The following is a 16105-nucleotide window of genomic DNA, read 5'->3' on the forward strand; positions in this document are numbered from 1 at the left end:
TCTACGTCATATGTATATAATTGTATATACACGTACATATGAAACAAACGCAACAGAAACGCAATATATTGTTTCTAAATGGAAAACCATATACGCAGTGCTGGACGGGAAAGGCGTGTGTATGAGACTTCATACACATGGCAGTCTATATCTTAATCTAAACAACAGGTAAGCTAATACAGCTGTACTGATAGAAGCTTCATGAGTATATTGAAGTTTGAATTCATTATATTAATAACAAAAAACAATATATTAATAATAATTATTATATATATTAAAATACATATAATTAACAATATTATATATTAATAACATCATCATATTAATAACAATACTTTTAATTCATTATATTAATATCATAATTAAATTAATTATTATTCATACAATAAATTACAACTTTATTAACCCCATGAAGCTTCAACCGGTACAGCTGCATTAATGTACCGGTTTAGCTGCATTTACATTGAACTAATGCGCCGTTTAAAAAGAAAAAATAATATACGAGGTTCATCCAAAAAGTAAAAAACGATTACATATCGCACGGAGCGCCGACCCCCCACCAATGCGATCGCACGTGCAGCAGTTAGCTCCTTCCTTCACCTCAGTGTGAGCCAAGTCTCAATGCTGAGCGATCACGCAACTTGCTTTTGCAGCGATCGAAAATCCCGCCAAATGTGAAGTACAGTGTATCATTCGTTTTCTGAACGCACACAAAATTAAGCCTATTGAAATTTATAGACAAATAAAGAATGTTTATGGAGATAGTGCAATGAACGAATCACCAGTGAGGAAATTGTGCATTTGTAACGATTATAACTTATTATTCTTAATCGTTACATTTAGCCCTCAGTTCGCGTAGATTTCAAAATATGTCAACACGATCAATTTACTCTAAATCAGACACGTCACTTAGCCTATATCTCTATTACATTTTATTATTATTTTCACATCTCCATTAATAATAATCTACTTTTCCGGTCGTCATAGCAACCTTTAAACAATTATTTGCTGTTACGGTAACTAAGAGTACAGTTTATACATTTAAAATCAACATAGATTTTCAGCCACTACGATTAAATTTAGAATTACTACGAATTACTACGATATCTACTACGATTATTTCTTAAAATTTAGAATCAATAACATATTATCCATTTTCTTCCTTTTCTTCTACTCAACAATTGTGTACTTTTACGCACCGTTGCCCAAAATCAAGATACGAAAATGGAAGTAATTTATCGCATAGATATGCAATATCGTTATATATATGGCTCCCGACGATGACTTCTTGAATTGGTTACAATTTAAGAAAGAATCCTGGACCATTACATAATTTTACATATATGGTTACATTACTTTTCGAATAGCCCTCGTATATATATAAATTACAATACGTATATATTAATATCATTTTATCTTCACAATAATTTTATATTTATTTAATAATCAATTATGTATTAATTCTATAAATTATCGTCGAAGAGGACTTATTCAAAAATATGATCAATTTATTAATTATTTAGGTCTTAAAATAGATTCTTTAAATCAATATTATGGGAGCTCATTGACGAATCAACTCAGTATATGCTGACATATTATATAACTTATTTCTTCCATTTGGGCATAATTAACATAGCTTTGATATCGATGCATAAATGTAAATAGCATAGAATTCAGAAGAAGTACGAATTACAAAGAAAGTATAACAATATTCAAAGTGAAACAAAATAATCAATATCATAACAAGGATTAATACAAGTAAAGAAATGATTATATTAAGAGTCAATTTGAAAATACAACATTATCTATATTAATCTTGGATAAAACTTCTGAACATCTAAAATGTAACGATTAATTTATATTATCCGTATAGAATTCAAACAAAGTACGAATTACAAATGAAATCATTACGGCACCTAAAGTGAAATAAAACAAAAAACAATTGAATATGTTTTCTCGGACGCCACAACATTAGCTTAAGTTACATTGCCGAAGGGTTCGGTTAAGTTACATTGTACGCCACAATCTTGTATACAGTTCGGCCTATTATGTACTTCAACGGTAATCAGATTTCTATTTTGAGAATTTCTTCTACCTATGAATCTATTACGAAATCCATTTCGTGTAAAATTAAACTTATTATTCGCTTGGTTCCTAAATGTATTACGATTATTGTTGCTGTTTTTCCTAAAATTGATTCAGTTCTATTACCGGTAAAATTAGGTTCAGTTCTATTCTCGTTACAATGGAATCTATTATTATTTCTCGCATTAAAATCACTTTCTTCCCTGACTGATATTGGGAACAGGTACATAACTAACTTGATTACGATTAGCATTGGCTTGATTTCGATTACTATTATCCTGTAACATAGATTGACTTTCAAAATGTTGCACTATCATAATCAGATGATTGAAATTAACGCATTGTGCAGAAATCTACATTTGTTGCAACTTAAAAGGTAACAGGATTCGGATTGATGCTATTACTCTTGATTCTTGTTGATATGGATTAATTAGCTTCAATTCATTATATACAGATATTACAAAATCAGTGACACTCTTATCCAATTTCGGGTTATAATGTCTATTTCGAACTAAGGCGTCTATATTGGCCAATATGAAATCATTTTCAAAATTGGAAAATAAGGCATTTTTAAAATCTAAATAATTACACAAATTACTTCTGATTGATTTAAACCATACGGAACACGGTGGTAATAAAACATGAGGCAGAATTTTCAAAAATTTAGATCGGTCTACTCCAATTAAATCACATTCTTCCTCAAATTTTTCTAGGAATGTGCTGGCCCGGATATCATCTGTATTTCCACTAAATTTTGTTAATGATCTAATTTCACTAAATTGAAAATGATTCCTTTGCTATAATGCTTACAATGCTTGGGATTTACGGGAACGTTTTTCCTGCGATGAGATGAAGGATTTCTTCACCCATTTCTCTCTATAGTAGCTTCACTATCGTCTTGTTCTGAATATCCTTCCGATGAATTGCTATCTTCCACTACTGCTATGGATTCATATGGAATATGTTCACCGTTGATAGCCGGAACTCGATCACTATTTGGAGTATTAAATTTCTCTTTGATCGCATTTACTTAGCATTTACCGAACTCTGTACATCGCTATGCGGGTCCTCGCGGTTTAAAATGAAGTAAGGAAGAAAGAAAATTAACTATGCACTGTAAAGACTTTTTAAGTAAAGTTAGAATGGAAGTGAAATGTGATATAATAATGGCAATATACTTATTACTGAAACATTGTAATCTCACTGGACGCAATTTTTAAGTATGATTTGTACAAAAAATATCTATGAAAGAACGTAAATATTACATTCTAAAATGTAGATGATTACGGGCAAATTGATAATACCTATTTATCATGTCATAATATTCTACCTGTTAAACTTTTCCAGATTTATTGTAACTTATTTCTCCCAGATACAGCGTTTTGGTCTACTAAGTAGTTTACCTGTTCAAACAATAAGTACACATGCCAGGAGCGTCACTTAGGGAGAAGGAAGAGGGGCAATCCTTCCTGAGTTTGAAAGACGTATTTTTAATCAATAGTGTAGTAATGTCTAATGAAGAATTTGAAACTCTGCTAACAATAATGATGAATCTCGACTCGGTCGTGAAATTAAGCCAAAAGTAAAATTAAGTTCCTGATACGTGTATGTTTTATAAATGATGTTATTCTGTCAACACGCAACCAATCAACCAAATTAGATAATTTTATCTTAAATGGGAAATTTCAGTTTTGGTTGTTTGTTGAAATTTAGTACGTTCACTGTATAACTCCGATAGGCCTATGAGGAGAAATCTATAATTAACATCAGCAGCGAACATGTTAGATTCCATTTTCGCACCGAGGCTATATGAGATATATTCCTAGATTTGAAGATGGGATTCAAACCACTGTAATACGTTCACATTGCAATTCTCTTTCACGGAGAATCGAACTCTGCACTTCATGCACCAAAGGCATGCATGCCAACCACCAGACCAGCGGGGAAGACAAAAATGTCAATTTCCAGTTTGATATGTTTGTGGATAATTTAATCATAAATGGTATACTGTTTTTTCTTTACTTTAGTGTACCACGTCTATTACTGAGACCAAGGGAGAGAGTGATGATAATATGGATGATAATGATGAAATTAAGAAAGAGGAAGAAACTTGAGAACCCCGAGCACACCATACATATTATGTTTCTCACCACAAAACCAACTTGGCGGGAGATGGGATGAAACCAGGATCCCACACAACAAAGGTGAACGCTTTACCACTGAGTTAGAGGCTTATGACAATTCTAACGATGTGGAATTCCTTCATTCGACATATAAATGGCAACAGTGCGTAACAGAATGTTTTGTTGTCTTTCACATCTCCAGTAGTTACGAGAGAAGCTCGGTGAACTGTAAATTCTATATCATTAGATTTGTTTTCCTTTCGTGTATTTTGAAAATAGTAAAAGGCAATAATATATTCAGAACTTTTCTTGAAGTTCTGTATAAATTTACATTTTATATCAAAGCTCTGAAAACTATTTTTACAATATTGCATGATTCACTTGAAATTCTCAAGTGGTGGGATTCGATTTGCATCCTCGCTTTTGCGCATGATTTAATTCACTGTTGATTCAGCATTATATGGCAACTAGCCGAAGGCTAGTTGGAGACTTTGCTTTGAGACCTCTGCATTTGCTCGCTTTACGGTCTCTCATATCCTATTTTAATCTTTGAAAACTATTAATACCAAATTTCATTTCCCTATCCTTAAAAGATTTCGAGATACGGTACTTTTTCCTTAACAATTGCAACCCCCTACTGTTTTCTTCTTCTCGTCTTTTTGTTCTCTTGTAAGGAAGTTATCTAAAAGCCTTGGAACATCTCTTTAATTGTTTCGAATGAAAAGTCTAAATAGTTCGTGTTTCTTACTGTAAGGGCTTTAAAGATATGGTCATCTTATTTTAACAATTGCAACCCTCAGTTTTTCTACCAGTCTTTTTCTTTCTTTGAAGGAGAAAAACCAAAGAAACGCTAAAAACACGTCTTTAATTATTTAAAATGATAAGTCTAAATACCAAATTTCATGCCTCTAGCTTCAAAATATTTCGAGACATGGTCATTTTGTTATAACAATAGTAACCCCATCCTTTTTCTTTTCTACTAAGGAAAACATTTTTAAAAACGATGAAACACGTGTCTGATTATTTTAAATGGGAAGTTTTAGTATCAAAATTAATGTCTATACCCTTCAAGAATTTGGAGATATGTTCATTTTACTATAATAATTATCAGCTCCGTTCTTCCCTTCCTTGTCGAGTTTCGAAAAGATCTTTCCCTAATGGTCCCTTACGACACAAACACTATACACTGTCACACTTTTAATTTTCTACTTTAAGCGGTTTTGTCTGGGCGTTGACCAGTCAGTCAAGACTTCTTTTCTATGTTTATAAAGATTGACGAGCTATTTATAGCGGAGTTCAGAACATCTTTCATCAGTGTGATTAAGATAATACGTATGGACTAAAAGTAATAATGAACATTTTAAGTAGTAAGTAGTAATGATTAATGTAAAGTGTAATAAGTACTATTTAAAGTAATAAGTACTAATGAACATTTTAAAGAGATCAAATAATATTGAATATTAGAAATATTAAAATTTATTAAATATTGAAATTGTAAAATGGTGAGTGATTAAGTATGAATAATATATTACATGAAAGTAAATGGTAAAGTTGAAAGATTAAAAGAAATTTAATTTAATATAAAAGTTAGATGAATATGCATTTTTTAAAAATCCAGGCCTCTTGCGTCTCTTTTAAACAGCATTAAACGTTGATTACAATAGAACAAAAATGGTAAAAGATAGCGAGAAGCGATTTCTTGGAATTGATTGAGCGTCTCAAGATCAGGTGCGCACTAAGAAATTTTTATTGGTAGGTGTCCAGTCTATGTAGTTTTGAACAGATATTGTTCTGCACCCGAAAAGACGATAAGTAAGTGTAAAATATTTTCACCTATATTCTCAGAAAAAAAATGATAGAACTAGATTGTTTGTATAAGAGAAACAGTACAGATGAATTGTAAGATCAAATTATATCAATCATTTCGGTGTTAAATAAGCATAGTTTTATTAAGAAAGTATACAAACGTAATATGTTGAGTTAAGAAGTTTTCCGGGGTGGGGGTGGAGTCCAGGAACACCCTGTGGGTAGAGCCCTGCTCAAGATTATGTTTTATTTTGTTTTATTTCCTCCATTAACTCTCTATTCAAACTGAAACTAGTAAAAATTCAGTTGGCATCCCTGGTTGTAGGACATAAACGTTAAGAAGTAACAACCGTTTTTTTTTTCTTAATTGGACGTCTATCGGAAAGGTTTCATAACTTGTATCCACCTACTGAAAATCGAGGTGCCGTAAATTTACTATTATATACGATTTAATATTGAATTTGCATAGTTTCGAAACCCACTGTAGTTTTGCAATGTGAAACAAAACTCATTCGTTTATTTCCTCGTTTTAATTTTCATTATATGGAAAACTAAAACTAACCCAATCGTAACTTCCTATCTTATGTCACGTTTGAAGCAAAGTTAAATTAAAAATATATATATTTTTTTAAATAAAAGACAGTTCTATTTGACTTTGCAATACAGTACAATATGACTGAATACATGGTTAGAAAACTCGGCACAACACTGCAAACATTGTACGAAAAAGAAGTGCTTTTGTAACAGAGATTGGAGTTGTAAAGAATGTTTGGTGAAGAACTGTCGGGAACAGTTCTTGTGAACGAAGATAGATGAGCTGGAAGACAAATCTAATAGAAGTCATGGGAGGTCAACACACTATATCGAAGATCTTTCTTTTTCTTTGTGGAGGGAAAGGAAAGTGAATTGTTACGGGGAAAAGAATGATCTACAAAAAGGTGCATTTTTCGTAGACTCTTAGGAGCTATGAAGAAACTTAAAAAGTGAATTGAAGTAAGTTACTGGTAAAACACAGTTTAATGTACATTTAACGTTATCTTTATCGATGAACTTGAATATATTAATTACTCCAAGCTGATGGTTCGAGATTTCATATTAGTAGATACTGCCATATTACAGATTTGGACACAGTGATTTAGTGGTGACGTTCTAACACGAGGTCACTGGTTCAATCCCAGACTGTGTGAGATTGTGGTAAACACCCCCCTCAATTCCTTCCACATTCTCATTCCACCAGTTCTTTTCTATTCATCCACTTTCATTAATCATTCTTTTCCTTTAGCCTATAGGGTATAAACATAGGGTATAAAAGTTACATTATGTATTTCATTTTATTGTTTTTTTAGCAAATTAAATGAGAGTGTAATCATGTCAGTGGGTGCTACAGAGATATAATTAAACCGAATATCGTATAAAAGTAACTATTAATGTTATTTTTACGGGACTGTCAGTTTCAAGAAAACTAGGTTCTAGAATGTTACGATTTCTTTATAGAAAGGAATGTAGGCCTACGTGTAAATATGAAGAAATTTGGGAGGATAGGCAAGTAAACCGTAGCGATTAAAAACCTGTTAGAAATACATAGTAAATGCATTTCTCACATAAATATTATATTTACAATTTGATAAATACTTTTAGGGTTTGAAATATGCAGTAAAACCAATAGTATTGTGTTTTTAGTAGCAGACCAATTACTTCGATTTATGGAGAGTGGATGTCAATTATCGAAATGGATTCTGCTTTCATGTAGTATGTTCAATTTGCGACTCTTTTATGTAGACATGCTACGGTTCTTTTATATAGAAAATTTACCACGAAAAGCAAGCTTTACAAAGACATGTTTAGAGAAAAACTTACTTCCCATAATCTCTATTCTTAATCCTACACGATTTCCACAGATTAGATATACTGTATTACTCATCTTTTCAACTCTTTCCCGTTATTATAGGCATAAAAAATTACTATCTGTGGGTGCGAATAGTGAGCGTTCAAAATGGATGTGGATGTTTAAATTTTATTATTTTTATTATTATTATTTAGTTCAGTTTATTTGCATTGTTAGCTTGCGCGACCTCGATATGCATGGTCCTTGGTTCCATTCTCTGAGAGCACTAAAATTTTATGGTATTAATCTAGCAACATGAGACAGTTAGGAAGCTACCTGAGTTAAGATCCAGACTGCCAGAAATAATAGTTCCTAGAAACCGATCTCGTCACCCAATTGAACGAGAGCCATCTGGTTAGTCATAGCCTTTCATGGCTGTAGCGTCAGGAAGTTTAATTTATCACTACTATTGAAATGCTGATGAAATTTGCTAAGCAATGTATCTAAAGAAAACTGAAAACAATTTAACTTCTTTCTTATCTCTCTCATCTGAAATTCGCCTCACTTCTATGTATCGAAATAAAATACAAAACTGCGTGTCACAGAAACCCATGAACTGCTTTGGCGAACCATATGGCCCAAATTTCGGTCGGTGACGCAACATAACACACTTCTTCGTTACGGTAATTAGTGCCTCTATGATATATTTCTGGCTATGTTATTAATCAATATTGCACTAATTATCGCATTTGGGAAGTTCGTAATGATTGTGTGTTGAAGCTGTTTAGAATTTTGTTTCCTTTTATATCTGTATTAACATATAAAAATGACTCACTCATCAAATAAAGGCCATAAGGTACTGTAGCTCGAAACATAAAATTTGGACAATGAACTCTTTTGTCATGAAAACAAATGATAAAGGATTTTTAAAAATACGTAGGGTGTATCCTAAGTGAGGTTGAAGGAATTTCATTTCTTTTTTCCAATAATGAAGTATCTCAGATTAGGAAGATAAAACTTTGGGATACGAACTTCCTATTAAAAATAACTGTAGTTGTATTTAAGCATTTTTCGAAAATTTCACTCTTAAATAGGGAAAAGAGTGCAATTTCTATCTTATTAATTTCGATTCTTTATTCTGAAATTGCCAAATGTGAAGATTCACTCAGGTTACAGGAGTAGAATTCAGTATTTAAATTCTTAATTAAAAATAAGATAATACGTTTCGAAAATTCAACTTCTAATGGAGTAAGGGAAATTTTCTATAATATTGAAATTTCTGACTCGTTACAGAGAAAAAATTTAAGGTGAGTATTCGTCTAAGTTCAAAGTAAGAAGTCTGATAGCCTCTACATAAACTAGTAATGGCAATTAATTTAAAATATGTTCCAGTCTTTTCAAAATTTTACATTCTAAAGGGATAATTTCCAATATTAAAATTTTCGATTCCGTATTCAGAAAATGCTTATAGTGAAGTTAAATTGCACTTGCCATGTTTAAATTCCACAAGCCAAGTAGGGAGGTTGCACATGAAGACATAGAGTTCCAGAAACACTTTTCAAAACGTTCATGGCACTGCCACCGTTCTTAAAATAGGAAAGAAATGATTGCACGAAAATCACGTTGCTCGGGCTCTATTGTTACCCACTGACAGGCTAACCTACACATTCAGTTTTCTAATTTTCAATTGTATATATATATATATATATATATATATATATATATATATATATATATATATATATATATATATATATATATATATATATATGCAGGGCCGGATTTAGGGGGGTGCAAAGGTACACGTGCACACCCCTCCCCCTTCGTTGTAAATTTATACTATCTAAAATGAGAAGCTAGCAGTGAAAATAGCCACACTTTCCGAAAATTTCTGCCATTATGTTTCCCTTTGGGGCTTAAACGAAAGCAGAGCTTGGCAAAAGCAATAGTTTAAGTCGATTTTCAAAAAATTTAAGGAAAAGGATTCAGCAAGGAAAATAATATATTATTTGTCAAGTACGGAAGAAAACAGAAACCAGGAGTAGAGGACTGTTTTTCCTGTGTAACACTGGCGACCCTCTCTAAAATACTCCCCTTCTCCCGTTCTATGTATCAGCGTTGTCAGGTGTAAAGAATATTGTCACATGTCACTTTGAAGAGTTTCAGTGTGATTGGTTATTTTGGTAGTTATTGGTGCACCCCCTCAGATAATCCTGGATCCGGCCCTATTGTATATATATATATATATATATATATATATATATATATATATAGAGAGAGAGAGAGAGAGAGAGAGAGAGAGAGAAATTTAGAATGAATGTCTTTGTTTTATTTTGCATTGTATACTCTTAAGTGAAAAATGTTCGAAAGATAATGAAAGTAAATTTTTCGTTATCATTGTATAATACCAAAAGTAAATAAATGAAGAAATAAAATAAAATTTGATAATGCTATTGCCCAGTTAGTGCCTATAAAACTGAACATGAAAATTTTGAACACTTCTTCAGAAATATTTGATTAAAAAATTTTGTCTATATGGTTTCCCGAAAAAGAAATTTTGTATAAATTTTCTGAATTCAGTTACAATAAGCCTCAAACGTCATTCATTAAGTCTAAAGGCAATGATTATATCGATAAAAAGGGCGATTAATAAATTACTATTATCATATTTGAAAAGTTTATTTTTAATAACTGCTTCATTCTTAATATACAGGATGACTGTAATTTAACAGAGATGAAATCTTACAATTCTGCCAGTCACTCTTTGTAGTTTTACTAAAAAAAGATTTTCAATTGAATGATCTTTGAAAGACAAATGTTGAAAGTTTCACTGAAACGATAGTGCTTTCAACACGCCCAGCTCTAATAAATCCCCACTTATTCATCGTGATTATAAATCGTTAAATCTACTGGTTGGAGGAAGTAAGCCAACCAAACGAGTTACAAGATTTACAACAAGTTAACAGTCTGCGATACTGATCAGCTATAAACTAGTATCTATGCTTACGAAATCATGTTTTTCTAGACAAATATAGCTAGTATAATGAAAATCTCGAATCCAGAACGATAAATATTTCCCACACAAAGTTATGAAGATCCCGCAGAGGAAAAGTAATTTACATTAAAAATAATGACGACAAAACACAGCAAAGTAGGATAAGATACAAATGAATAGAAATATCATTGTGATCTCAATTTTTATATTTGTCTAAAAGTAGAAAGGAATCATTGGTTGGTTAGCGTTGGTTTTCAGCATCGAGGCTAGATGAGATACGGATGTATGTTTAACGCTTGGATCCAAACCACATGAGCCACCACTGGAAATTGAATGCAGATCTCCCGCGCCGAATGCGTGTACGCTAATCATATTGCCGGAAAGATTTTTTTTTATGTAGAGAACTTCGGAAAGAAATTACAGTATGTAGAGAAAGTTAATGCAACTAATGGTGCTGGCTTGCATTAATATGACAAAAAAAAAAAAAAAAAAAAAAAAAAAAAAAGCGGGAGGAAAGATAGGTAATATGTGTTAAAGAAATTCAATTTATCGTCATTATGAGAAAAGATTTTGCTCAGACATACGAACACATTACGAAATTTCTACCAATAGTTAAGCTCATAAAGCGAATAGTAGGTAGCAACTTCTCGCATTATTATTCTTTCCTTATATTTTGGGTTATTCACAAGAGGAGAATTATTAATTCGTGTACCAATAGTGAAAATTTCAAATTTCAGACACTTTGCTTCAGACGTACTCCAGGAAGAATTTTATTCCATTGTTGCTGGTATGTTCTGTTGAACTACGGCCGAGATAGCAAACCGATGCTCTTTGCATAATGTGCAGATTGTAGTTTGAAACAATGAAACAATGTATGATTACACATTGACATTTACATTGAGAATTTTAATTTCAAACTCCTGTATTTCATTCTCAGAGAATGAAATGATGATAAAACCATTCTGCATTCTTCATAGCAAGAAGACCACATAGCCATTTTTGACTTACCATTTACTTTACTGGTAGATGACTCTGTGTGGCAAAGAAATATAGGAAAAAGTGCAAGAGAAAATAATACTTTTGGAGATAGTGTATGTATACAGACGAAACAAAAATGTACATGATATTATTCCAGAAGAAAATGAGCGATTTGTGAGGAATGGGATAGAAGATTTGATAAAGAAAGTAAAGAATCGGTGTGAAATTACAATTAATTAACAGTACTGATAGAGGCAGTTCTAATATGATGGCAGAAATAATTTTGAGATATTGAAAAAGTGTCTGGCACCAGACTGGAAAAAAGGAAATGAAAAGCCAGATGAGGCATAAACAATGAATAGCATAATTAACTATTGTTTTCCTAATCCGTTGTTAAAGTTTCATTCTAAAATATTAATAAACCTAGACAGAAACATATCCCATTTTCAATTAAAGGCGAAAGTCCTACTGATCTCAAAACTGAGGAATCAAATATTTAGGAGGCAATAAACTGATCAATTAGTGCCAGTGCCCATATTATCTTCCTTCTCTCTATGTAACTACTCCCCGGGAATATAGAAATTATAAATCCTGTAGCTGACCGTACCAAAATACTTAGCAATGGTTATGATCATTCCAACGACTAGTTTACTATATAATTATCTACTATAGTCATTTACTATGACCATATAATTTTCATAATACTTGTTTGAAATATACTTATAGTATTGAGCAAGAGAAAAACAAATGATAAAATGTTACACTTCTGCACTGTGTAATCTACATATGTATATTGGTGCCTCTGCGTGGTCCCTGGCTAACGTACGTCCACATTTTTCTTACACATGTCTTCTGGGAATACTTGTTCCCCGAGTGTTCACACTAACCAATATCTACGCCTGTCTCATATTGACTAGATGTTGAATCACGTTGAACTCTGGTTAATCAATCAATCAATGTTTTTCTGTTCTTGATGCCTGGTAGTAACGGTGAACTCAACATTGTGTCATTTTTTATTTATCAAAAGTAACACTAGTAATAAACACATAAATAACACGTTTTGTTGAGTTTACCCTCATGAAAAAAAAAAAAGTTTGAAATGCGTTTTCCCTAAAAGAAAAATCTTTGTTGAGGTCACCCTGGAATACCTAATTTAAAATTCAAGTCGTACTACAAATCCTTTCATTATTTACACAAACTACTACATGATTTAAATCGACTGCCATTGTCGACCGATCTACGGGATTAGGTTGACCTGTACCAAGTAATTTAGTTGCAACGAAACGCACCGTAATATCGTTATGAAAAATATTTCTTAGATACTCTGAAATACAGTAACAAATTGATTTATGAGCCGAGTGCATTATAGCCGATTCGGAAATATTGTTTTCCAATTAAATCAGCGCGTTCATAAATCAAAATCTTCCTGTCCTGGGTTCAAATCCCATTTAGGTATTGAGTGTTATATATTGCTCTTTCTAAATTAATTTTAATGTCATAATTCGTTTCTTATAGTCTTCCTTAGCCTAAAAGGTATAAACACGGAACCCCGGAGAATACAATACAATGTACAATTTAAGGTATTCAATATTTTGAGAAGCTATTAAATATCGATTACGATAGGGTAGTTAAAATAACGTTAATGACTTCCAATTCCCGCACTGCCGAAATATGAATAATTTCGTGCATGATCGCCAACAAGGTGGAGTAATGGGGGGAATATCCTTCTCTATATTTTTGAACGGGTTCTGTTCTTCGAAATACATGTCAAAATATATTATATTTGCTTATTAATACATCACTGCATGTGATATATTTACATTAAGTACGATTGTTGCCCACAATACGAAATTTGGTTATCTCATGAATAAAATGTGCCTCGAAAAGGCTTTCTGGTATTGAGAAACATCTGTTTCTATTGAAAGTGCTGAATATCGTCTCTTCTCGTAATTAACGCTATTAAATACTATTGTAGTCAATAAAGTTAAGTAAAATGCGTAAATAATTGTTGTTTTACATGGAAGTCTTCAGTGCATGTGAATATTAAAATATATGTTTATTATCGACTTCTTTTGTCTCGATCTTTTGCCCCAACTTCGAAAAAAAATATTGAGAGTGTCCCTGATGTTATGAGAAAATTGTCTACTGTTAATTATACAAAGCTGTTCTATAAACACCGAAGGGATGTGCGACGAAACTTGTATTTTATTTAAATATTGAAAATATTTTGGAACGTGAAAGGAACAGATTGTCATTAATTGCCAGATAATATTACTTTCATTCCATGCATATTTAAAATATTCTGGAACCTGCAAAGAACAGATTGCAATTAACTGCCACACAACATTACTTGCATTTACGTCCCGAAATGCTTAGGAATAAATTTGTAGTCTTGGTACTTACCTGTTCATCCAGGTGCCAAGGTTCTTTGTTCTTGCTGAGTCCACCAACGGTTACCAAATACGACGCACAAGTACCGAGACTTAACATAATACAATACCGAAGTCGTAACGGTAGCGTTACAAATAGCAAATAATCCGCTAGTAGAACCCATCCCAACGTATCTCGCGGCGTGATCTCTATTTGTTTGAGAAACAGCTGGGCCAAAATTTGTAAGTTGAAACAATGCCAAGCAAGATGAGGAATAACGTACCACGACTTCTCCCCTAACCGTCTCCACCGGCAAGACACAAGAAGTATTAAATTTAAGAACAGAAAACATGACATAATCACTTTGAGAAGGACGCGGTTTTCAGAAGTATCTTGTAAATACAACACCAACATAAACACATCATAGAGAACGGCAGCAAATAGGAAACACTGTACATCGATTCGCTTTTGTTTAACACAATAAGACTGATACAAATGCTCTACTTCAGGGTCCTTAAATGCTCGTTGAAGAAATTGTGGGAGAATACGCGATACGCGACGCTTTTCTAACGCGAATTTATCAATTTTAATCACACTCATTGACGATGTCGAAATTTCGCCATATTCTTTGTTTACTCCATCCCCCTGGCGTTGTTTACTTTCGCCATCGACACTACCCATTTGACTTTTATCGAAGAAGTCTGAAAACGAATCATCTTCCAGGCCAAACTTGCTTTCTTGCAGTGGATCAACCACTTTTTCTTCATCATTTTGTTGTTGTACATTTTGTTCTTGTTCTTGTAGTTGTTCGGATGCGGAATTATGTTCTTGCTCCTCTTTATTTTCTTGCGACGACCCGCGTCGCTTCGTACTTTCGTCTGGATTCTCTGTCATTTTTCTTGTTTCTGTTTCACTAGTAACACGTGAGAACACTCCATACTCCTCGAATCTATCCGCCAAATCAACGCCACTCGACCTCCGCGCACAGACTGACCCGTACACGGCGACCGGCCCTCATGAATTCCACCTTTCGGTTGTCATCGGTAATGTTCGTTACCAAAACCCGAGCAAATCAATACCATCGTGCTCTGGGCGCTGTACAAGAGAGACCTGCTTGCCTTGCCTAGGTTCCTCTCCACCGCTCTCCCGTCTATTAGACCTGGTGAATTCTGGACTGTTTGCGATCCGATTCATTGCTTTCTGAAATCTTCGATATTTGATTCAATCCTCTCCCTCCGCGTGTCCCGTTACTTTGATAGATAGCTCCCTAACATTGTTGTCTCACTGGGGAAAAAGGTTTCACGGAGGAAAAATTATGTATAGACATTAGTGTGGCGCTCATTTATCACGGGTGGTATATATACGTACTAGTAACCTCTTTCACATAACTTCCAGGATAGTGAAAGTCTAATGCCACGTTGAATAAAAATACGTTACCACAAAGAGACACATTTTTTTTTCACAAATTCTACAGAGTGTTCAAAAAAATTGTGACAAATGTTTAAGATGAACATATCACACAAAATACAGAGACAAGCACGTTACTTATTTCTTTTCAGGTATTAAATTGAATATGATTTGCCATTCGAGATCGTTCCACGTCAAGTAGCTGGGTACTCATCTGATCAGTGGCGTACACGGAATTTTGTCAAGGCAGGATCAAGCACCAAAGTTCATACCGTTTCAGAATAGATGCGATTCTTTGTATGTTTATTTTAATATGATGCATGTTTATTTTTTAATATTATCATGTTGAGAGAGTGATGTAAAATCTGGACGTTTCTCTCTATAATACGCCATTGCACATTATGCTTGGGATAGTAGTTTACTGGATATTTTAAAGGACATGTGTAGTTTGTAATGGACAAACATGCATAAATATACACATAATGCATTTTCTCGCATATTTTTTTGTTTTAAATT

General features: G+C 33.1%; 1 protein-coding gene across 2 annotated transcripts in view; it reads right to left on the reverse strand.

Moving 5' to 3' along the window:
* Positions 1-15209, reverse strand: part of Ac3 (Adenylate cyclase 3) — a 976504-nt gene extending 961295 nt beyond the window's left edge. For both annotated transcript variants that reach the window (XM_081769109.1, XM_081769108.1), the window contains exon 1: positions 14216-15209. In XM_081769109.1, coding sequence (XP_081625235.1) covers positions 14216-15076 — 861 coding nt within the window. In that variant the 5' untranslated portion in view covers positions 15077-15209. The remainder of the gene's footprint in view (positions 1-14215) is intronic.
* Positions 15210-16105: the final 896 nt, after the last annotated feature.

Source organism: Thermobia domestica, chromosome 8 (genome assembly GCF_964235325.1).
Source record: "Thermobia domestica chromosome 8, izTheDome1.hap1.1, whole genome shotgun sequence".
Taxonomy (NCBI): Eukaryota; Metazoa; Arthropoda; class Insecta; order Zygentoma; family Lepismatidae; genus Thermobia; species Thermobia domestica.